The sequence below is a fragment of the Polypterus senegalus genome, chromosome 17, assembly GCF_016835505.1.
Source record: "Polypterus senegalus isolate Bchr_013 chromosome 17, ASM1683550v1, whole genome shotgun sequence".
NCBI lineage: Eukaryota > Metazoa > Chordata > Cladistia > Polypteriformes > Polypteridae > Polypterus > Polypterus senegalus.
This window is the reverse complement of record NC_053170.1, coordinates 7,427,110-7,452,701: the sequence shown is the minus strand read 5'-3', so window position 1 is coordinate 7,452,701 and position 25,592 is coordinate 7,427,110. Positions and strand designations below refer to the sequence as shown.

General features: G+C 41.6%; 1 protein-coding gene and 1 long non-coding RNA gene across 2 annotated transcripts in view; one reads left to right on the top strand and one right to left on the bottom strand.

Annotated features, from left to right (window-relative positions):
* Window positions 1-12,176, bottom strand: part of LOC120517257 (beta-1,4 N-acetylgalactosaminyltransferase 2-like) — a 77,247-nt gene extending 65,071 nt beyond the window's left edge. Inside the window, exon 1 of the mRNA XM_039739458.1 lies at window positions 11,136-12,176. Within this exon, the coding sequence (XP_039595392.1) occupies window positions 11,136-11,158 (23 nt within the window). The 5' untranslated portion in view covers window positions 11,159-12,176. The remainder of the gene's footprint in view (window positions 1-11,135) is intronic.
* On the top strand, window positions 5,878-12,647 carry LOC120517259. The gene is made up of 3 exons (XR_005631003.1): window positions 5,878-5,925; window positions 7,084-7,255; window positions 12,591-12,647. It is a non-coding gene; the product is annotated as an uncharacterized LOC120517259 (long non-coding RNA).
* The last annotated feature ends 12,945 nt before the right edge of the window (window positions 12,648-25,592 follow it).

Sequence of the window (25,592 nt, the reverse complement as noted above, 5' to 3'; positions counted from 1 at the left end):
GAATGCAGAGATACAGTAAGTGTTACATGTCAACACTTACCAGAGTTGACACAACACCATACTGGTGTTAGTTACTGGTAGATCCCGAGATATACCCTCTAAAAGTGTAAAATTAAATTTCCGATTTTAAAAATTTGCAGGGTATATACATTACATTTTGTCTGACTGCAGGACTATTCTGAATGCAGAATTAGGGAAGAGACAACAAAGCCGAGGAAAGTAAGGAGTATGCGACACTCAGAAGAGGGGCTGAGAAGCTGATCCTTCAATCCAGTCAGAACAACCATCCATTATAGCCAATCCCAGCCAGTGCAGGGCGCAAGGCAGGAACAAACCCTGTGTAGGGCGCCAGCCCACCGCAGGGCACACACACACTCACTCACTCACTCGGGACCTAACCTGCATGTCTTTGGACTGTGGGAGGAAACCCATGCAGACACGGGGAGGACATGCAGACTCCACGCAGGGAAGACCAGAGAAGTGAACCCGGGTCTCTTTATGGCGAGGCAGCTGCACTACCACTGCGCCAACGTACCGCCTCAGTCAGAACATTCTGGCATATGGCAATGACCTAAGACCCCATAAACATTAATTCCCCTCTGCGCACGTCACAATATTGTATCAGTTGTGGAAGCCTTCATGTTTCTGGGCTCCACAATCACAAGGAACTGGAAATGGAAGACCAGCACAAAAATGGCCTAGCAGCAGATGTGCGTCCTGCGACAGCTGAGGGAGTCCATTTGACAGCAGGGGCTGCTGATTTAGTTCCACACCATAATCCTGTCCTGTAATAATTTCTGGAGAGTCACGGAAAAAAAAAAAAGTCAGATGCCTTGTACGTGAGTAGACTTGGCCAATAAATGTGATTCTGATTCCATAAGAGAAACTTGGGGGCAGCCAATAAAAGGTTCCGGGACAGAGATTGAGACTCATTGCCCTAAAATGGATTCCCATGTATTGGAACCCACCTAACCCTTTTTTTTCCAGAAGGGGTTTCTGTTTTTTTCCCCCAATGTAAAAAACACTCCCGTCAGGTCTTAAATTCCAAATTATATGTTCAATGTGCTTTTTATAAAAAAAAGTATACAGGATAAGGCACATAGAAAAACATTACTAGCATAACATTATAAATTACAGCCCTGGGAAGTTCTTCCTCGTTCCTGCATTGCTGGCAATGGATACCCTCTTACTCAGTGATACAAGGATGTGGTTGTGTCCTGCTTAACTGCTATGTGGGCAGAACCATGGGGGACAGCTAGTACGTTATGTAATTATATTTATATATACTGTATATAAAAAAGATTGTAAAAAACAGCTGCTAGAATTTCACCGTAAAAAAGGTGATAACATTTATAGTTCTACTGTACAGTATAACTTTATTGCAAAAAACGTTTTTCCTTTACAGCACATTACAATAGCAGTGAATGTTTAACCATTACCTGAAATCCAAACCCTACAATAAAAATGGCAATCATTAAACCAAAAGAAGTCACAATCAAATAATACCACAGAATTTGCATCAGTAAGATGACAACCAAGAGCAAACATGTTATTCCAGTTACTTCTATATTTTGAAAAGAATTCAAGGTTTAAAGAAGTTATTACACATTGTCTGGTGGAGAAGTGAAGTTTGCTTTTGTGGTGTATGGCGTCCTACAGGTGTGCCAGCTTTTCAGACAGAAGCCACCATAAATCAGTTTCCATAACCTCAAAAAAATCTTCATCATATGGGGGTAAAATAAATCTACTGGTTTAAAGTTTTTTGTTCCTACTGTTCAAAGGCATGTGGGGCTGGGAATGGAAATACTCTTACTCAATGATACAAGGATGTGGTTGTCAGATGCCGAAGTTTCCAAAACAACCTGGCACCTCATTATTACGTACCGCAGACAAAGCCGTAATCTTATTTCAGATCTCTACGTCTGTTTGTATTGAAACAACAACAAATTACGTGTCTGCTGACATTGAAGTTGGTGGGTTTGGTTGCAAATTGCTGGTTGTGGAGTTTAAACACAAGACCTTACTAAGACACAAGACGGACTTGTATTTGAAATTACAATGCAGGGTGAGCCAAAAAGAAGTGCCACATTTCAAACATTTATTCTACAAGAATAAGTTTAAATACTTTTTGATGACTTTAAATACTTGGGATCAACAGTACAGAGTAATGGAGATTGAGGAAGAGAAGTGAAGAAGAGAGTGCAGGCAGGTGGAGTGGGTGGAGAAGAGTGTCAGGAGTGATTTGAGACAGACGGGTATCAGCAAGAGTGACAGGGAAGGTCTACAGGACGGTAGTGAGACCAGCTGTGTTATATGGGCTGGAGACGGTGGCACAGGAGACAGAGCTGGAGGTGGCAGAGTTAAAGATGCTACGATTTGCATTGGGTGTGAAGAGGATGGACAGGATTAGAAATGAGGACATTAGAGGGTCAGCTCAAAGTCAGAGAGGCGACAGTGTGTTGGTTTGGACATGAGCAGAGGAGAGATGAGGGGTATACTGGAAGAAAGGTACTAAGGATTGAGCTGCCAGGGAAGAGGAGAAGAGGAAGGCCTAAGAGAAGGTTTATGGATGTGGTGCATCATGATGCTCCAACAATGATGGATTGATTAAAAGGCAGAAGTCTACGTGACCATCATTTTCAAGTCTTTCCGTGAGAACCCTAAATCCAAAGAGGACTGTTTCATTTATGTTCGGTAGAATGCCCAGAGGGGACTGGGTGGTCTCGTGGTCTGGAATCCCTACAGATTTTATTTTTTTCTCCAGCCGTCTGGAGTTTTTTTGTTTTTTCTGTCCCCCCTGGCCATTGGACCCTACTCTTATTCTATGTTAATGTTGACTTATTTTATTTTCTTACTGTGTCTTTTATTTTTCTATTCTTCATTATGTAAAGCGCTTTGAGCTACTGTTTGTATGAAAATGTGCTATAGAAATAAATGTTGTTGTTGTTGAAAGAGGACATGCAGGTGCTGGGGTTGACAAAGCAAGATGTAAAGGGCTGAAAGATATGGTAGAAGATGATCCGCTGTGGCGACCCCTAACGGGAGCAGCCGAAAGAAGATGAAGAAGATAACACAAGGAAGGGTATACAAAATAGATTTTTTTTCACAATGTCTTCAAGGTGGTGGCCATCATTAGCGATACACACTTCGAGATGATTTCTGAATGCTTGCATGACTCATTCGGCCATTTCAAGGGGAATAGCTGGTGATTTTGTGGCGAATGGCGTCCTTGAGGGCTTCAAGGTTTTTGAGGTTGGTGTGTGTAGACCTTCAACTTGAGACAGAAATCGCACGGAGCAAGATCAGGCGAACGTGAAGGCCACCCAAAGTCTCCACGCTGGGAGATCAGCTTTCCTGGAAACATCTCCCATAAAACTTGCATGGATCTCCACGCACGTCGTATGCTCCAGGTATCCACCACATCCATTTCTTCCAGTTCTCTGGCATTTGAATGTCACATTCTGAAGTGACGGCGACCGTTGCTCCCCCCTCCTCAAAAAACTAAGGGCCTACAATGCCAAATTGTGCAACAGTGCACCCAACTGTAACATACGTGCTTACTGTGCAGGCGTCTCTGATGAAGTTCACGAGGGTTGGTTTCAGCCCAATAGCAAAAGTTATGCTTATTTACGCAACCATTCGAATGGAAATGAGCCTCGTCACTGCACATGACGATTACATCTCGATGAACGGTTTGCAGAATGTTGGCACACAACTCTCTCTATGGCTCTTCCAGTCTCTCTCAGCAAGTTCCTCCACTGACATCATTTTGCATAGATGGAAATTAAGGTCCTCATGCAAAATCAGAGACGTGTTGGAAATGCCGAAGTGCGCTGAACATCAAGGAGACTGCAAATAAATGTCCTTAGCTTGGATGTTTACAGGCGTTTGTACGATCCGAGGACGGCCTGGAGATTTTCTGTTCAATGCTGCACCTGTCCTTCTTAATTTAGAATTGTTTTCTGATTTGGGACGTCACTGTCAGGAGGAATGCTGAAGTGCGTTCGGAAGGCGTGTTGCGTGGTGATGATGGATTTGTTGATTTTGAGGAACACTTCGACAGCGAAAGCACAGTGCGCACCAGACCAAGGCATGTGGCCAACTGAAAACTACAAGGGATCGTCTATCAAAGGATCCCCCCAACCCCAACCCACTCGGCTGCCTCTACCTCGCTCAATGACGTTGAGAAACGTGCTACTTCATTTTGGCTCACCCTGTCATAGATAGATAGATACTTTATTAATCCCAAATCAACAATCCATTCTGCAGTTTTCTCTCCCACTTCTCATGAACAGGGTCTCGTGGACAGCTGGAGTCTTTCTCAGCAATCATAGGGTGCAAGGCAGGAACAACACTTGGACAGAGTGCCAGTCCTTTCTGAGGTGAGCGTGCGCACACACACACACACACACACATATAGGCCAAATAAGCAATGGCCATTCAGCCAACCTGTTGGTCTCTCAGGACCATGAGAGGAAACCCACTGAGACATGGAGAGAACAAACAAAGTCCATGCAGGGAACAGCAGAGCCTCCTTTACTGTAAGGCGGCAGCGCTAATACTGAGGCCGGGTGCTGCCCAATAATAAATACATTACAAGCAAAAAATAATAAGAATTCTGACACACACAAAAATATCCATCCATTTTTTGAGCCTGCTTAACTCTTTCAGGGCTGATGTTGACTTTTGTCGAAATTCGGGGGTAGAGGACGGTAATCAGCTGTAAACTGCAACAAAACTTGCCCTTTATGTTGTATTTCAACTCTGTTTGCTTGAAGGAAAGTTAAGTAGCTTTGTCGATTTGACCTCGATTCCCTGCATGTGCCAGAGATGCCAAACAGGCGCCAACAGCAACCACAGTATGTAGCAACAGATGTTTTATGTTGATTTCTCGGTGAACTCACTGCATTGTGTGCTTTTCAGAGTTATTTTGGAAAAATAGTCAGCCCTCAAAGAGTTAAGCAGAGCAGGCCTACGCATCAAGCTCAAGGTAGGAATGTTCCCTCGACTGGGCGCCAGCCCACCACAGGGCAAAAACAAACATTGTGGAACCAACTCCTGGCCAATCAATTCATTGGACCGGCATGTCTTTGGACCTTGGAAAGAAAACCATAAGCACCCAGAGAGAATGTGCAAATGCCATGAGCACCCAGGACTTGAACTGCTGCAACACAATGCCACAGAATGAATAGATAGATAGATAGATAAATAAGACATACCAAAAAAAAAACAAAAAAAAAAAATTCTCCTAATCAAATAACAATCCATCAGTCCATTTTCTAAGCCAACCTGTCCAGAGAAGGGTCACAGGCAGATTGACGTTTACAACCAGTGGGGGCTTTCTCGGTGGTCTGCTGCCTGGCATTCACAGCAACCAGATAGATAGATAGATAGATAGATAGATAGATAGATAGATAGATAGATAGATAGATAGATAACTTCATATCTATCTAACGGTGAAATGATATATTGTTATTATACTGGAAAACGAGCAGGCGTTATTCCTCTGTGGTGGGCACAAATCCTTTCGGTCAAACGTTTGAGGGTTTCTTGTTTTTGTTCATGTCAAGTTCTGAACTCGCGTGCGTCTCGCAATTCAAGGGACCTCTAACCACCACTTAACCAAATGCATTATATTAGGTTAAAAATTCAAGTTCAATGATTTTATTAAACATTTTAATTTGAAAACATGATTTAGTGTGTTGACGTGAAAGAATTTTATTAGTACATACTTTAGTTTAGACTTGAAAGTAATCTAAACTCAAATTCCTTTTTTCATTTATTGAAAAGCAATATTCAAGTTCGTCTAACCTAATATAATGTTATGGCTACTTAATTTCTCCGTTTCATGAGTGGGCAAGAAGCTCCTCCCTCATGCTGTGACAAGATCGTAACGCCATACTGCTAGTGAAACAAACAACTACGGTGAGTGATATAGGAGATATTTTAATTGCTGTCAAATGTGAATAGTACTTAATTCCTCCCTCAGTAATCCTTCATTATTATTTGCGTAATGCTGACAGGACTAACGTTACTTTACGTCTGTGGAGGTTAAGCTACGGAGTCAGGCAGGCTAATGTAATGGCTGTCTAACTAACCTTAGGCAGATGAGCAGGTAAAAGCTAAGTAATAGAGGAGCCATTTCAAGTTAATAATTTACTTTGCTCTAAGACAGCGGTTCTCAAACTTTCGTATTATGCGCCAGCCCCCCCTCTTTTCTACCTGGAATAAATCTGAGCCCCCTGCATAATATAAAATAGATAAGAATAACCCGTGATACAACTAACAAAAGGTTTGATACTCGTGCGGTGTCCTATCATTTTTAGTTCCCTAAGATTTGCATGTGTTCGGCTAACTTCGATGAAATATTTGCAATTTTTTTTTTTAAAGTGCCTTAATGACTGTTAAATATCCTTGTGCGTTTTTTGGTAGTAATTCAAATCCCCAAAACAATGAATAAATTATTTACTCTTATTTAATTTATTTTATGTAAAGAAAAGATTAAATATGTTTTCATTTTTAAAAATCTCGTAAACGAGGACACCGATGAAGTCAATCTGCGCAAGACGAACGTATTTTCGACAAAAATTATGCCGCTGTTAGTTGTATCACGAAAATAACCCAATACGCAGTAAATTATTTCACTCAATTTGGTGGTATTGGCTACACTGCCAAGGTGATGCAGTCGCGCCGTATTATCACCTGAGCTACTGTTACCCGAATGTTCGCGACAGACACCGATACGTCTCGAACTTTCTGGATTGAAAATACGCGACTATAAAAGCAGCAGCAGTGGCGCTCGTCATAGAAACAAACTTCAAAAGGAGCTCAGAGTGTCGTATCTCGAATATCAAACCAAACCTGGACAGGCTGTGTACTTTAAAGCAGTCACATATTAGTCATTAGATCTATGCCTTAGAAATGTTTTATTTTAAATTTTAGTTATAATGCATTCATTATGATTATATGCTTGCAAATTTAAATTTGAAAGACAATTTTGATGTCTTGTTCATTTATTCGACGCCCCCCTTGTAAAATGTTAAAAAAACAAAAAGTAAATTATCTACCACCTTATCCTCAAAGGTGAAACAAGTGGAAGTTTGGAGAAGGAAAGAGTGAACCTCTTATATGAAGTGATGAAGAGGGATAATTGTGTTGTGGTTGCAGAGAAAATGGGCAAAACCTTCTCTCTTTGCAGGCCCCTGCAATTAAAGACATCATTGACCGATGGCCTGCTTTATTTGATGCAACACAGGTGAGATTGTACACTCTTATTTAAAACTTATTTAAAAGTCAACATTTGCTTGGCATGCTTTAGACAGTTAATTGCAAAGTGTTTTCAGTCCTGCTGAGTTTAGTGGTTCTCCACATAGAAGCAGATCACCGGTCCTTGCTGTGGCAATGCCATTTGAGTGACCCAGCAACTGATACTGAATATTTTGGATGGATGCCTCCCTAGTTTAAGGTTGAATTATCTGTTAACCTCCCAAGAGTGAGCTCGCCAGGTACTAAACAGCAGTCAACACATTCAAGCTAAAGCCCAGCGTAGTGCATTACTGGTGAACAGTCATATTGGAATATCACTAGGCTGCGTTTTGTTGTTGCTCTTGAACTATCAAGATGTGGTTTAGCTAATTGCCTGCTAACTTTAATTATGTGACATCAACCCTATATTTTTTTTAAGCTGATGGTGCTTAAAAGCAATTTAAGATCTGAAGGAAAAACCTTTTCCAGTTACTCAATGTTGTGGGTTGGTTCTACGTAATTTTAACCAGACGTTGTAGTAACTTAAAAAGCTGGATGCAGAGCGTTGCGTTAATTTTTTTTTGTTGGCTCAAAACAGCAGTTTTTAGAGTGCGCGCGCTCTGACGGTTAAACAGGAGCGCTAAAATGAGATGATATTTTTGTTTCAAATTTTAATGAGGTGTAGCGTATGGTCACATTTTTAACTTTTTTTTTGTTCATTTGTCCCTTAATCAGCTACACGAAATGCTTTATTTAATTTTTTTTATTAATTAAACACGTATGTGAGTGGAATGATTTGTGTTTTCAAATGTACCTGGCGTTCTTTATCTCATAAGTTTGTTCATGAATGGGTATTTTACTTTATTGTAACTTTTTTTTTTTTTAAAGTGCGTCTCTCGCGCTCCGACATTTAAACCTTAGCGCTAGGATGAGAGGCTGACTGAATCGGTTATACGAAATGTTTTATTTAATTTTTTTCATTAAGGAAACGCGAGTGGAATGATTCTGTTTTTAAACGGACCTGTTGTTCTTTATTTCCTGATACGTGTGTTCGTGAGCGGGTCATGTTTTTTTACTTCATTTTAATACTTGTAAAGTGTGTCTCTCGCGCTCCGACAGTTAAACCTTAGCGTTATGATCACAGAGTAATAGGCTACCATGAAATGTTTCATTTTTTTTTTTTTATTTACTAAGTGCATTCTTTAAAAATGCTTGGCAGAATTTTGTGGCACGGAGACACTTTTGAAGAAATTCAAAGTGGTCTTTTTTTTTGACCAACACTTCAAACTTTGTGAAAGAGCATTCGGCATCACCATCCAATAACTGGCGACGGCTCGGTTGTGGAAATTCAGGTCTCCCAGTGGAAACTGCAGACATAATCTCTGCACTGGGGATTCCACTTAACAACTACATTTTATGGTTCAGTGCTTTTTGCACATTTGTTTTGATATAAATATTATAGAACTACATGGTTCATTTATTTGTGAAGTGTTCCACGCTTTCTCAGAGGTTGTCTTGAAATTAATATTTAAGAGTGAAATGTGTGCGTAAAAGCTGAAACTACTGCCTCCTCGTTGTTAAGAATTACAAGGCAAAATGGCGTTTGTTGGGTTTTTTTTTGAGCCTGTGCCGGCACAAGAAAACTTATGTACTGTATATTGCGTGGCCGGGGTTAGACTTGGGGATTTCCGGCCTGAATAAGCTACCCAGTCTGGCTCTATTCATGGAGAAGTTATAGCCTATCTCAGCAAGCAGTGGGCATTCAGCAAGTACAATCCCTAGTGAACACAAAGGGGCCAACTTCGCACCATCAGTCCTCCGAAACTGTACATCATCGGACTGTGAGAGGAGCTTCATGAGTACACGGGGAGAACATGCAAACTCCATGCCAGGAGGGCACCTGGGGCTTGAAAACTGGCCTCCTTGTTGTGAGGTGGCAGTGCCAGCACGATGCGCCAGAATATCAGACATTATTATGCCTGCAGGAAAACGAATGTCCTTCTGTTTAATGATGACTTCACAAAGTGTGAAACTCCTTATAGCACAACTCTAAATACAGTATATACAGTCCAAAGTCTGCCTGTCTGTCATTTTCACTAGAGAACTATTTAACGGGTTTAGATCGGGTTTTTTTCTATAATTTGCTTCAATATTCCGGGTGATTTGGCGACTTCTCTCATTGCACTAAGAATCATAGTTTGCTTGCAGGAGCGATATATACTCGTGCTAATCCAAGACAGAGACTGCGGACCGAGGGGAGCGGGAAGAGTGGGGAGCCGAGCAGGGCCGTCCTCACTGTCCTGAATCACTGATACGTGGGGAGAGCCATGGGAGACAGCTAGTATATTATGTAATTATATACATATGGTGGTAAAATTTACAGTGAAATAAAAAGCTGCCAGAATTTCACTGTATAAAAGGTGACAATATTTTAGTTCTACAGTATAACTTTATAGCAATTTTTTTTCCCTTAAGCACACTACAATAGCAGTGAATGTTTAACCATTACCTGAAATCCATACACTGCAATAAAAAGATAGATAGCGAGAGATATTAGGTGAGCTTTGGAAGATGTTGGCCATAAATTATTTTTTATTATTTAGATGTTCTTTTTAAGCCTTTATATTCTGGGTTCAAGTCCAAGTGTCTGTTAATGGCATTTTCCTTAGCGAGCAACGATTCGGCCAGGTGGCACTCTTACTACTTTCACAGTGTCCCAGTTAAACGTCTGTCCGGTGGAAATTGAATGTGTGTAAATCAGAGACTGTGTTTCTTTCTGGTGGCATCGCTGTGTATGATAGATAGACAGACAGATAGATAGATAGATACTTTATTAATCCCAAGGGGAAATTCACATATGTATGCGTGTTTTAGATGTTTGTCCCACGTATACTGCTGGACATGCATTACATGGAATGGTGTAAGCTGCATTGCTGAAAGGCACTATATAGTAGATAGATAGACAGACAGACAGAAATTTCAATTAATTAAATCTGTCACAACTAGAAGTTGACAACTCACTACACTACGTTGTGATGTAAATGTAATTCCCTGTATTGCTACTCCGTATCGGCTGCTTTAAAATCATTACACAATATCCATCCATTATCCAACCCGCTATATCCCAACCACAGGGTCACGGGGGTCTGCTGGAGCCAATCCCAGCCAACACAGGGTGCAAGGCAGGAAACAAACCCCGGGCAGGGCACCAGCCCACCACAGGGCACACACCCAGATTAGGGACAATTGAGGATTGCCAATGCACCTAACCTGTATGTCTTTGGACTGTGGGAGGAAACCCACGCAGACACGGGGAGAACAAGCAAACTCCACGCAGGGAGGGCCCGGGTCTCCTAATTGCGAGGCAGCAGCGCCACCTACTGCGCCACCGTGCCGCCCCATCACACAATATTTTCAATTAAAAAGTTGGTGCCAAATGAACAAGCTGACCGAGTTTCTTGGAAGTAAACTGACAAATAATAAAAATAATAATAATAATAATAATAAAAGAAACTTTTATCGTGACGCAAATTAAAGCGCCCGGTGCCTGCAGCCTTAGAATTTTAGAGATTAATTTTAATATTAGGGTTCGGTTCCGGAGGGTTCTTTTATTAAGATTAGAGCCCAGTTTACTGTTGCTACCCGGTTTGTGAGGTTATGTTTAGGATTTGGGTAGGGGTAGATTGTCCGATTTTGAACCGTGCGTCACGAGAATAGAAAAGTACCGATCGGCAAACAAAGCCAAAAGAACAAAGGACAAAATATCTACAAAACTGTGGATGCCAGTTAACACAATCTGAGTTGGTTCGTAACAACTGAAATCAGATTGTTGAATTCTGAAATCCGGAGATATAAAAACAAAAAAAGAAAGAAAGAAAGAAAAAAGTTACCTGTAGACTCGGAGGCAGCTCATTGCTTTTCAGGTGTCACCTCACAGCCTCAGCCTCGATGTCCTTCACAGAGACCGACAAAAGATGTTCGCTTCAGATTTCAAACAGGTAAATGAGTCGCAGTTCCGCTTCACGTTGCCACACCTGTCCTGATTGATATTTGCAAGCATTTCGCATCTCATTGCTTATCTTTTCTTTGACGTGTCATATCAATCGATAAAATCTCGAAACATAACCCTCTTAAACCCGTTGTTCTTATTTTTTTATACAACCTCCTCAATGTTCAGCGATCAGCACATGACGTCGCTTTATTCTTTAGGGGTGCGTTTTTGGGTGGTGTCAAATTAATAGCACTTCTCACACAGAGTGGTCCTGGGGATGACTTTAATCTGTATCCAGCCCTGCAAGCAGGTGGTTCAATTTACTAGGAAAACTTGGGGGTTTGTCGCAGGATTGTCACTACACCCAAAGTGAAATAAAAACAAAACCCCCACTAATTCAGTTTGGTGCTATGATGTCTCCCGCTTCACTCACGTCCCAATCCAGGTGATTCGGCGTGTGCTGGGTGCGGCAACGTGATATCAGCGCATGCGCCCAACCTCTCTTCCCCCTTCTCTCTTGCACAGAGTAGGAAAAGCGGACAATTGTAGGTTTCTGTCGCCGTGACGATGTTTAAATTGCTGCTGACTCTTTTCATGGGCGGGTTTACTACGAATAAAAAACGGACTAAAAGTTAACGATCAGATAAATGATTGTTCAAAATGAGAGCTTAGACGTGTGACGCTTAGAGAACAGCAGGCGTTTTAAGCCGCTCTTCATTTTCTTCTTCCAACAGGAAAGTTGGAAACCCAGCCGCATGGGACACAGAATACCGCTACTGTTACTCGTCGGTAAATTAGGCGTCTCCGTAGCATCCGTCTTGTCAAGCCACCGCCCTACACTTCATCGCGTCACAAAAAGTTGAAATACCATATTTGAATAATCTCCCTTGTGCATGCTTTTCCATTTCTCGGATGCACTGTAGTCGTGTGTACTTGTGGCAGAACCCCCGTTTTAACACCGATTACCCAAGGCAGTTTAGTGATGATGCATTCCGCAAATAGGTTTTATTTTGCAACTGATGACAAAAGTTAGTGTTCCAGAAGTTACTTTTATGATATTGCAATTAAGCGTGCAACACTGTACTTTACTTTGCCTTGGAGGTTGACTCTGGAACTCGGGATATTTGCTGTTAACTCACGTTTGGTTGCTGAACAGGACTGCTACTGTTTGAAGCCTGGTGCTTGTGTCTTTTCTATGCATATCTCCAGAAAGAGTGCGTATGGAGGAATATTTCAGATAAAACGTATAGATACAAAATATCGATACATGGGGAAAATGTAAATGTTATTTTTTTGGCTGTGCACTTCTCACCAGCATGGAAATAATATTTAAACTTTTTTTTTTCTTTTACAGATGCATGGTGACGTAGCCCTACACATTATCGCCAATAAATAAATAATGACAGCATGAAATCTTTTTGTTGCTTATTTCTTTATGTATTCACTTTTTATTCAGTGACACTGTATGCTATCTATATATATATATATATATAAATATATACACACAATTATTTTCTCTATCTATATAAAATTCTGTTCGCGTTTGAAACGGTAATTAACGTATGACCACGCGAAACGGAAATTACGTATGACCACGGAACATATTATAATACAGGAACTGATCACTTCGTTTGTGGATGTCATTTTCATATCGTCTTTACGAATTGTTATTTGTGTGAGAGTTATTTTGCCGATATTGAAAAGAAATAAATACAAACAAGCCGATCTATCCCATAGAAGTGCGCCCCGCGTCGCCCTCTCCCAGCCCTCCTTTCTGGACTCCAGCGCTGAGCCGTCCGCCGCCAGGTGCGTTCTGACTGAGAAGTTTTATTTATTCGTCCACGTGACTGTCGCGTAAACTGTCACATTGTAACTTTTTAAAATTGCCACTACTTGATAGTAGAAGAGATGAGGAAATCGGCTTTGCGTCTTTCTACTTTTTAACTGCGCCGCGCTGTAAACAATGTAAAGATAACACCGCCTTCAGCGACGAGGGGTCGTGAGAACAAAGTGGACGCTGGGAGACGTGGAATGTCGGGCTGCTCCACCGGGTCGAGAGCTTCGCAGTTTCGGGCAGCGTCTTCTCCTCTCGCACTGTTTGTGGCACTTGGAGTGCCCCATCGGCTCCTGGGAGAATGGAAATCTTTACGAATGAGTGTGATCGACGCCATCGAAGCAAGACTCTTTTTGTAAATTGCGCTGCACGACTACCCACTGCCCCTTAAGGTGAATTCGCGTCACTAAAACCACGCGACATTCAAGGTTGCTTTTGTGACGAATTCTTTTAACAACATGTAGGGTTCACATCTAAGAAGATGTACCGACCTCTTCATGTAAAGTATTGAACTTGGGAATTGTTTGGACCTTCTGCCCGTTAAGCACGGAACGGCAGCGTCCACATTTCTCAGAATAAGTTTTCTTTTAAATCACAGGCACGAAGTGCAACGTTGTCAGGCAGAAATTTGGAGGATCACATAGAAAATGTAATTTCTATACCGCAGTGGTCGTGTAGCGCCTTTCACAAGGGATCAGCTACCGAGAGACGATCCAAATACATTTAAGCTCCCGTTAGTGCTACTTACCTGTTGTGTTAGAGTGCCTTTAAAATGTACTTTACCTGAAAGCACTCCAGTAGTGCTCAATGTATCTTTACTTCTTACATGTTAATGTTTTACTGTTTAATAATTTATATACTACATTTTATTTTTTTCCCTTGCACTCAGTGAGAGAAGGCACTGGGTAATCAGCTAGTCTTCTTACATAATACGCAATACCGTGGCTGTCAGTTTGTCTGTCCAGTATTTTAAATCACCTGTAGCTCGCAAACCGTTTGTCCTATTTACCTAAAAGCTGGTACACATATACTACGTGACGTCTACTGTCCGCTTTCAGGGTGATGAGTGACCTCCAAGGTTATTCCTCTTTTTATTTATTTATTTTTTTTTTTATATTTTACTAGTTGATAACCCAGTGGCTTCGCTCACTGACTGCAAGGAAAAAAAATAAATTAGTATATAAATTATTAAACAATAAAACATTAACATTTAAAAGATACATTGAGCAGTACTGGAGTGCTTTCGGGTAAAGTACATTTTAAAGGCGCTATAACACGACAGGTAAGTAGCACTAACAGCAGCTGAAATGTATTTGGATCATCTCTCGGTAGCAGATCCCTTGTGAAAGGCGCTACACGACCGCTGTGGTATAGAAATTACATTTTCTATGTGATCCTGAAAATTTCTGCCTGACAACGTTGCACTACGTGCCTGTGATTTAAGAGAAAAATTATTCTGAGAAATGTGGACGCTGCCGTTCTGTGCTTAAAGGGCAGAAGGTCCAAACAATTCCCAAGTCCAAAACTTTACATGAGGAGGTCGGTACATCTTCTTAGATGTAAACCGTCCATCTTCTTAAAAGAATTCATCACAAAAGCAACCTTGAATGTTGTGGGGTTTTAGTGACCTGAACTCACCTCAAGGGAGAGTAAGTAGTCATGAAGCGCAATTTACAAAGAGGGTTTTGCTTCGATGGCGCCGATCACACTCATTCGCCAAGATTTCCACTGTCCAAGGAGCCGACGGGGCACTCCAAGTGTCACAAACGGTGCGAAAAGAAAGTGAGAAACGGAGCAGCCCGACATTCCGCGCCTTCCAGTGTCCAATTTGTTGTCACGACCCTTCGCCGCTGAAGGTGGTCTTCTACAGCTCGGTGCCGTTAAAAAGTAGAAAGACGCAAAGCCGATTTTCTCATCTCTTCTACTATCAAGTAGTAGCAATTTAAAAAAAGTTACAATGTTTCAGTTTCCGCGACAGTGACATGGACGAATAAATAAAACTTCTCAGTCAGAACGCACCTGGCGGCGGACGGTTTAGAGTCGAGAGAGGTGGGCTGGGAGAGGGCGACGCGGGGCGCACTTCTATGGGATAGATCGGCGTGTTTGTGTTTACTTCTTTTCAATATCAGTAAAGTAACTCTCACACAAATAATAACAATTCGTAAAGACGATATAAAAATGGCGTCACAAACAAAGTGATTAGTTCCTGTATTATATTCTCTAGTCATACATAATTTCTGTTTCGCGTGGTCATAGGCAATTTCCGTTTCAAACAAATGACGCCTGTGTGACGTTGTAGCCTGTGAAGACTGCATCCGTCGCATCCGATTCTGTTCAGCACGTATTTCGGGTGTTTGTGAGGCCCTCAATTGTGATTGTCGTATACGTTGATCAGCGAGCCTTCTCTCTCGGTCTGCTTCTGTCTCACTTTCTCTGTGTACGCTGACTCTTTCTGTCGATGTTGACGGTTCCTGAAGGTCCCCAATACATTTTTTTTTTTGGGGGGGGGGATTTGTCCCGGTATTTTAAATGTCGGCATAAGCCTAGACTGTTCGGTAGGAGCCGTGCTGTCAAACGATGCCATCTGAAAACACGAGTTGTATTTCGTAATGTTCTGTAGATAATGAGTTGAATGTGGATTTGCGCCAGAAATAAGAGACAACAACGGTACAGGTGGATGGCTTAAAGGTGTTATTTTCACATTGCCGTCTGAACAACACATCCCACGCGATTCAAATTTAAACCGCGCCTCCCAGCATCCACTTTGTTCTTTCGACCCGTTGCCGCTGAATGCGGTTTACAGCTCGACGCAGTTAAAAAGTGGAAAGAAGCAAAGCTGTTTTCTTCATGTCTTCTACTATCAAGTACTGGGAATTTAAAAAAAAAAAAAAAATACAATGTGGCAGTTTTGGGCGGCACGGTGGCGCAGTGGGTGGCGATGCTGCCTCGCAGTTAGGAGACCTGGGTTCGCTTCACGGGTCCTCCCTGCGTGGAGTTTGCATGTTCTCCCCGTGTCCAAAGACATGCAGGTTAGGTGCATTGGCGATTCTAAATTGTCCCTAAAGTGTGTGCTTGGTATGTGTGTGTGTCCTGTGGTGGGTTGGCACACTGCCCAGAATTAGTTCCTGCCTTGTGCCCTGTGTTGGCTGGGATTGGCTCCAGCAGACCCCCGTGACCCTGTGTTCGGATTCAGCAGGTTGGAAAATGGATGGCAGTTTTGTCTGTCTCTAAGCGCTGGAGTCCAGAGAGGAGGACTGGGAGAGGACGACATGGGGTGCACTTCTATGGGATAGATTGACGTGTTTCTGTTTATTTTTCAATATCAGTAAGTCAGGGCGCACTTCCATGGGATAGATCGGTGTGTTTCTGTGTACAGTAATCCCTTGCTATATCGCGCTTTGACTTTTGCGGCTTCACTCTATCGCAGATTTTAAATGTAAGCACATCTAAATATATATCATGGATTTTTCGCTGGTTCGCCGCTTTCTGCGGACAGTGGGTCTTTTAATTTAGGTTACATGTGTCATATCCATGATTAACATGTCATAGGTCAGGTGATGTGGAAAGGTATTATGGGAACCGGAAATATAAGTGTAAAGAAGTGTGTGAAGAAGTGTGGAGAGTAAAACAATAAAAGGACGCTGTTTTGAGTAAGAACCCGTGTGTGAGCCGGTGGTTATTAAACGGAATTAGATACCTCTTAAAGTGGAATACAGGAGGAATACAACATTGGCGACGAGGAGTACTTTAATTTTACTAGTTGGATCAGTTAGTCAATTAGTATGGAGAAATCCTGGATCCAGAACTTCGCATGCTACACGGATCCAGCCACGCTAGGTTCCAGATGGAAAAGATGTCGTTTGAGCTATATGCGGACGGTAAAGGGCTCATAATAAACGAAGATACAACCGGTGTTACGAAGCAAAGGAGACGCGCGCTTCTACTACATATGGCCGGAGTGGACGTGCAGGATATCTTCTCAACTTTGCCGGACACGAGTGAGCTAACAGACTACCAAAAGGCAGTCGATGCTTTGAATACATACTTTGTACCTCAAATTAATTCAGCGTTAGCGAGACACGCATTTCAAAAGCTACACCAGTAGCTGGATGAGACAGTACAGCAGTTTGCCACACGCCTGCGGCAAGTAGTGAAAGACTGTGGTTACGGTGACGACTCAGACAATCCGATCAGGGATGCAATTTTAAGTAAAGGAACGTCTGAATATGTGCGCAGAAAACTTTTGGAAGAAGGACGTAACTTAACGCTAGCTTGTGCATTAGAAATAGCGTCGCGCTGTGAGAGCATCGAGGAGCAAATGTCGACCATGTCACACACAGTAAAAGCGACCACAGAGTCGGTCAGCCGAATTTTCCAGAAAGAAAAGGGGGGAAAAATGCAGAAATGAAAAGGTAAAAAGAAAACAAAATAGAGACAATAAAAATGATGGAAAATGCTACAGATGTGGAAACACTGACCACATAGGGCGAGATCCGAAATGCCCAGCACGTGGACAGATATGTCACAAGTGCCATGGAAAAGACCATTATGCAAAAATGTGCCGCACAAAAGATTCAAACACAAAACAAAATGTAAACACTGTCGATGCACATGAGGATTTTGCATTTAATAATAATGAAGGTGACATGCCAGAGAGACTTACCTTCTGTGTTGGAGGAGTGAACATAAAAATGTTGATTGACTCAGGTGCTACAAACAATGTAATGGGAGAAAACACGTGGGAAAAGCTGAAGTCAGAACATATTAAATGTCATTCTTATATCCCGAAGGCAGAAAGGAAACTTTATTCATATTCTTCCAGCCAGCCATTGTCTGTAAAAGGTGCATTCACATGTCAAATTTCAATAGGAGATAAGACTGAACAGGCTGAGTTCATTGTAATCAGAGGTAATGGTGAACCACTACTGGGGAAAGAAAGAGCGATGCGCTTGGGAGTTTTGAAAATAGGTGCCAACATTTCCACATTAACCGACATTAAACAAGCACTTCAACCGCAGTACCCTAACGTGTTCGAAGGAGTAGGAAAGCTGAGAACGAGACAAGTCCAGCTACACATTAACCCAGAGGTGAGACCTGTAGCTCAACCACTTGGACGCATACCCTTCAACCTCAGAAGGGCAGTGGAATCCAGGATAAAGGAGTTAATAGACTTAGACATCATCGAACCTGTGAACGGACCTACCCCATGGGTGAATCCAGTGGTGATCGTCCCAAAGCCAGGGAATGATGTTCGTCTTTGCTTAGATATGAGACGGGCTAACGAAGCCATAGTGAGAGAACGTTTTCCAATCCCTACTGTGGATGAGCTGCTCCAGGGCATGAATGGCTCAACCATATTCAGCAAGTTAGACCTGAAATGGGGTTACCACCAACTTGAGCTGACCCCTGAATCACGTGAAATTACCACATTTGCAGTTCATAATGGAGTGTACAGATATAAAAGACTATTATTTGGAGTATCATCTGCTAGTGAACAGTATCGGCATGAAATAGCTAATGCTCTAGCTGGAATTGAAGGTGCCGAGAATGTATCAGACGATGTAATCATACACCCACAAGACCAAGAGACACATGACAGACGACTTCACGCAGTCATAGTAAGGCTCAGAGAAACAGGATTAACGCTGAACCCAGAAAAATGTCAATTCAACATGGACAAGCTGATTTTTATGGGAATCCTATTGTCGGAAAAAGGAATTGGACCGACAAAGGAGAGAGTGCGAGCTGTAACTGAAGCACGGGAGCCAGAGAATGCGACTGAGGTGCGTAGCTTCCTTGGGCTTGTGGGTTATAGCAGCAGATTTATTCCACAATTTGCAACCATGTCAGAACCACTGAGACGCCTGACAAGGAAAGACACACCGTTCAGATTTGGGCCAGAACAGAAACAAGCTTTCAATGCTCTTAAGGCAGAATTAGGTAAAACTACAACTCTAGCTTACTTCAGCAAAGATGCGCCAACACAAGTGATAGTTGATGCAAGTCCGGTGGGATTAGGTGCAGTACTAGTACAAAACCAAAAAGGAATTAATGTTCCAGTGTGCTATGTAAGCCGCAGTTTAACTGACTGCGAACGCAAATATTCTCAGACAGAGAGAGAGGCGCTAGGCTTAGTATGGGCCTGCGAAAGACTACATCTATATATCTATGGGAGAAAATTTGACCTAGTCACAGATCATAAGCCGTTGGAGATAATACAGGGAGTGCAGAATTATTAGGTAAGTTGTATTTTTGAGGATTCATTTTAATATGGAACAAACACAATGCTATCAGTCAATCCAAAATGTTAATAAACCTGAAACCTGAATGTTTCACAACGGAAATGTGAGTGTGAACATCATCAGGGGAATACATATGTGTATTAGGCAATTATTAGTGTGCAGATTTATTATGCAACTAAAGGAAAAATGAAAATTTTCCCATCTCACTTGTTTCTTTTCATCTGTTATAGTGAGAATAATAAACAAACACCTCAAAATTTACAAAGAAACATCTCTGACATTTCAAAATCAATCAATCAATCAATCAATGACCAATATAGCCACCCTTCTTTCCAATAACAGTCATAAGCCTTTCCATTCATGGAGTCTGTCAGTTTCTTGATCTGTTGACGATCAGCTTTTTGTGGAGCAGTGACTACAGCCTCCCAGACACTCTTCAGAGAGGTGTATTGTTTTTCTCCCCCGTAAATCTAGCGTTTAAGAAGTGCCCACAAGTTCTCGATAGGGTTTAGGTCAGATGAGGAAGGGGCCATGTCATTATTCCTTCATCTTTAAGGCCTTTACTGGCTGGCCACGCAGTGGAGAACTTCGATGCAAGTGATGGAGCATTGGCCTGCATAAAAATCATGGTCTTTTTCCTGTATCACTGTTTGAAGAAAGTGTCTTCGAAAAACTGGCAGTAGGTTTGGGAGTTGATTTTGAGTTCATCTTCAATGCAAAAGGTCCAACTAGCTCATCTTTAAAAATACCAGCTCATACCAGTACCCCACCTCCACGTTGGAGTGGAGCTCTGTGCCCATTACTGATCCACAGGTCCATCCATCTGGTCCATCAAGAGTCACTCTCATCTCATCGGTCCATAAAACCTTTGAAAAAATCTGTCTTCAGATATTTCTTGGCCCAGTTTTGACGTTTCAACTTATGTTTCTTGTTCAGTGGTGGTTGGGTTTCAGCCCTCCTTACCTTGGCCATGTCTTTGAGCACTGAACACCTTGTACTTCTGGGCACTCCAGGTAGGTTGCAGCTCTGGAATATGAAAGTACTGGAGGATAATGGGTTCCTGGTAGCTTCACGTTTGATTCTTCTCAAATCTTTGGCAGCTAATTTGCGTCTTTTGTTCTCAACACGTTTCTTGCGACCCTGTTGACTATTTGCAACAAAATGTTTGATGGTTCTGTGATCACACACCAATATCTTAGCAATTCCAAAAGTGCTGCATCCCTCTGAAAGACTTTTTACAATTTTTGACTTTTCAGAGTCAGTTAAATCTTTTTTGGCCCATTTTGCCTGAGGAAAACTAGCTGCCTAATAATTCTGCACACCTTGATATAGGGTGTTGATCTCCTTAGGCCACACCCTCCCTCATTACACAAATACACATCACCTGACGTGCTTAAATCCAATAAGCATTCAAGTTAATACAGCTTGGAGTTGGAATATATGCATTAAAAATGATGATATGGTCAAAATACTCACTTGCCTAATAATTGTGCACACAGTGTATATGGTCCCCGATCCAAACCATGTGCACGGATTGAGCGATGGGTTCTTCGATTGCAACCATATGAATTCAAAGTGATCCACATTGCAGGGAAGAATAATATTGCTGATTCGTTGTCACGACTGCTGACAAATACAGTGAAACATATTGAACACAAACATGGAGCTGAGGAATATGTACGATTTGTAGCAGTGAATGCAACTCCAAAAGCACTGACCACCAGAGAAGTGGAGGAAGCATCAGCCACTGATCCAGAATTATGTGAGGTGCGCAAGGCTATAGAGACTGGACATTTTGAAAAGTGCAAACAGTATGCGATTATTGCAAATGAACTATGCACAATTGGATATCTTGTTCTGAGAAGTACACGAATAATATTACCCCAGGTACTACGAGCACGAGCACTTGTATTAGCTCATGAAGGACATTTAGGTATCGTAGGAACAAAGCAACATCTCAGATCAAAAGTATGGTGGCCGGGCATGGATAGAGCAGCCGAAAGACATTGCAAGGCCTGCCACGGTTGTCAGATAGTGGCTAAGCCTGATCCACCTGAATTACTGAGATCGACACAACTACCTGATGGACCTTGGCGGGATATCGCAGTAGATATTCTAGGACCTCTCCCGTCAAACCACTCCATTCTGGTAATAATAGACTACTTCAGTCGATACTACGAATATGATATCTTGACTACCACTACAACAGAAAAAGTCATAGACAGCATGGAAACAATCTTTAGCAGACACGGACTACCGATTACATGCAAATCAGATAACGGACCTCAATTTAGATCAGAACAATTCAAACGTTTCTGTGATGAAAATGGAATCACATATAAAACCACACCAAAATATGCTCAAGCCAATGGAGAAGTTGAACGTCAAAATGCATCACTTATGAAAAGAATTAGGATTGCTCAAGCTGAAGGATTAGACTGGAAAAGAGAATTGCGGAAATATGTGATGGTGTACAGAAGCATCGTCCATGCAACAACTGGTAAAAGTCCTGCTGAATTACTTTTTAATCGAAAGATAAGAGGAAAACTGCCAGAACTTTTAGAGACGCAAGCTGATCAGGAACTATATGATCATGACTCAGAGAAAAAAGCAAAGAGCAAAATGTATGCAGATCGGCGCAGAGGGGCACGACAATCAGAAGTCAATGTTGGTGATACTGTACTCTTGAGACAAGACAAGACTGACAAGTTCTCAACAACATTCAGTACGACGCCACATAAAATCATCAGCAAAACAGGAGACAAAGTCATAGTAGAGTCACCAAACGGAGCACAATATACGAGAAATACTACTTTTGTCAAGAAATATGAATTACAAGGACAAATTCCCGAAACACTACATGAAGAGGAGGCAACACAGAGATCTACAGACACAGATGCTAATGAAGAGAGAAGAGAACAGATAACTCCGCAAACAGAAAAGGACTCTGATAAACAGAGACATGCAGAAATACTGATTAGACCGCAAAGAGTTAAGCGAGAACCTAGTAGACTTTCTGACTATGTTTGTGAATGATTGACATATGATGCATAAGATTGACAAAGTCAACACTTTAATGCTATTCATGATTTTGAAAAAAAAAATCTGCTCTTTTCAATGTTTATCTGTGTAATAAGGAATTTATGTTTGGTTAAGCTGTAATGCTGATTAGTTTAATGGATGTGCATGCAACCCAGTTTCATTCTATTTTATTACTGTTTCTAATAGAAGTCTAATGCCAAGTAAAGGGGGGATGTCATATCCATGATTAACATGTCATAGGTCAGGTGATGTGGAAAGGTATTATGGGAACCGGAAATATAAGTGAAAAGAAGTGTGTGAAGAAGTGTGGAGAGTAAAACAATAAAAGGACGCTGTTTTGAGTAAGAACCCGTGTGTGAGCCGGTGGTTATTAAACGGAATTAGATACCTCTTAAAGTGGAATACAGGAGGAATACAACAACATGCTTCCTCAGTTTGATTGCCCAGTTGATTTCATACAAGGGACGCTATTGGCGGATGGCTGAGAAGCTACCCAATCAGAGCATGCATTACATATTGACTAAAACTCCTCAATGATATAAGATATGCTTCCTGCGCGGTGCTTGTTTGCTTCTCTCTAATAATTAGTGATGGGAAGTTCGGATCATTTTACTGACTCGGATCTTTGAGTCTCGTTCAGCAAAATGAACAAATCATTTTTCGAGTTATTTCGTTCAATTCTCTTTCCGGCTCAGACTGCATAGGTTAAGCTTATGGGGCTGTCACGTGATGAATGAACGACTCTAAAAACCCGAAGACTCGAAACAGGTGAATCAATTCCAATACAGAAACTATAAGAAGTTGCGCAAATGCACTTGCGCGACTGAACGAATCACTCCCACGAGACGACTCGTTCTTCCCGAGTCACATTACAGATTCATTCAAAATGAACGAATCGTTCAAGAACGACCCATCGCTGCTCTCTATCTTTCTCACTTTCTCTGCCTGACGGAGGGGGTGTGAGCAGAGGGGCTGTTTGCACAGAGGACACGGACGCTCCTCTACAAAATGCCGCTTTATCGAGGTGCTTCTGTATACTTAAAAGCACGTATTGATTTTTTGATTGTTTGCTTTCCTTAGCGAGCGCTCTCTCTGACATTCTCTGCTCCTGACGGCGCTCTTTTGAAGATAAGATATGTTTGCATTCTTTTAATTGTGAGAAAGAACTGTCATCTCTGTCTTGTAATGGAGCACAGTTTAGACTTTTGACTAAAGGGTGTTATTTCATGTCTAGAGGGCTCTAATAATGTTAACAGGGTGGGAGAGTTTATAAGGGCTTAAAATATATAAAAATAACTATACAAACATGGTTTCTACTTTGCGGATTTTCATCTATCGCGGGGGGTTCTGGAACGCAACCCCCGCGATTGAGGTGGGATTACTGTATAGCCCAAAGGTGGTAAAAGGAAGCCATCCACCCAGTCTTAGACCAATCAAAATAAGCCGAACAGACACCAAGAGGAATAATGAACAGTAAAACGAGGTGCAGAATGAGCTAATTGAATGAGGTAAAATGATAAGAAATTGTTATAAAAACTACTTCAATTGCTGTAATGATCGTCGCTCAATCTCATTCGGCCGAAATGGGTTGAGTCCGTGTGGTTTGCAATAAAGCCTTAAAACTCTGTCTGTCTATCTCGAGTCCTAATAGCCTTTATTTTTAGGTAAAAAGCCTTCTGATGATGAATTTTTCGCCACGACAACAGTGAAAAGAGATCAAATAGGGCTGTGCGATATGACCAAAATCTTATATCCCGATATTTCATTTCATATCCCGATATTTCATTTCATATCCCGATATCACGATATAGTACATTTTCTTTGTATTCAGTGAATAGTTTATATAATCACCACTCCTTTTTTTTTCATTTAAATTAAAAAAATCAAAAATGAGAAGTACTCAACTTGTAATTATTTCTGTTCTTTTATTTAGAACATTTGAGCAAATGTTTGACTTAGAATGTAAACATAAAATGTTAATGTATCAAATATAAAACACTTTTCAAAAACAAATTACTAAAGGCCCAGTATAAAATACTGCTATATAAAATGCCTGACATAAACAAAATGTGAACTGTAGCAGCAATAACTCTCACAACATATATTAAATATAAAAGGATCAAAGCACTAACAACTAAAGTATATAAGGCCAATAAACCCTTTAAACAAAATAAATACAAGTCTAACATTAACTGTCAAAACCAAATGTACACATTGTACTTCAAACTGTAGCAGCAATAAGGCTTACGACAAAAATATATTAAATATATAATATTAAATATAATATTTTTTAGGCTACATTCTAGTAAAATGTTAATTTGCACATCGTAGTGTGGCAAATCTCCGTTAATGAGTTACAGCTGATGCGCCGCGTGGGACTGGACGGCGCTAGCGTGTTGATGCCGTCCAGCCCCAAGCACGGGGCGATCCGCGGTTACTCGTTAACGGAGATTTGCCGTGTTAATGCAGTTGTGGCGTAAACGTAATGTAGCTTTCTGTTCTTTATTGTAGAGTTCTGTTCTGCGGTTTGTGTTCTGTGATTTACATCCCTCTCAGTTATTTATTCTGTTGTCTCTGTTATTTCTGATGGACTGTAATAGAGTGGAAGGTAAAGGAGGTTCCGGAGGGATGGGGCCGAGGCGGGAGGGGAAAGCGCTGTGAAAAAGGTGGAGTGGACGACGATCTTGTCGCCCCTAGCTAAGAGAGTTTGTTTTGGATTGCTGTCTGTTCGGCGTGGTTGTGGCCAACAGCAACCATTTTTGTTTGTGTTTAATAAAGAGGGAACTAACCAAGTAACCGTCTCGGATCGTCATTACGTCTGGAAGACGCTACAGTAATTTTAACAAGATTAACGCTGACAGCAAACGCTGCAGGGAAAATTATGCCTTAAGCAAATTGTTTTGGTAGCAATTAATCTTCCAAGCTTTTAACATGCTCGTTTAAATAGTACCTTTACAACTGTAATATCCTACGTGGCCTGCCTCTCAGTTGTAAACTATCTGCATGCTCGCTCACGTGCTTTTTGCAGAGGTGGTAGAAGAGGTTTGTCGTGTTGGAGTCTGTGGTAGCGATCGGTTTGCAGCATAATTTGCACAGTACCGTTTTCTGGTCCGTGTCAGACTCTTCAAATCCAAACTATCTCCATACTACAGAGGTAGCCCCTCGTTTAGGAACAAGGTCCTTCTGTGTGGAGCTACCTGCTGTTGCCTCGTCTTCATCAGCTATGCTAGTGTGTCTG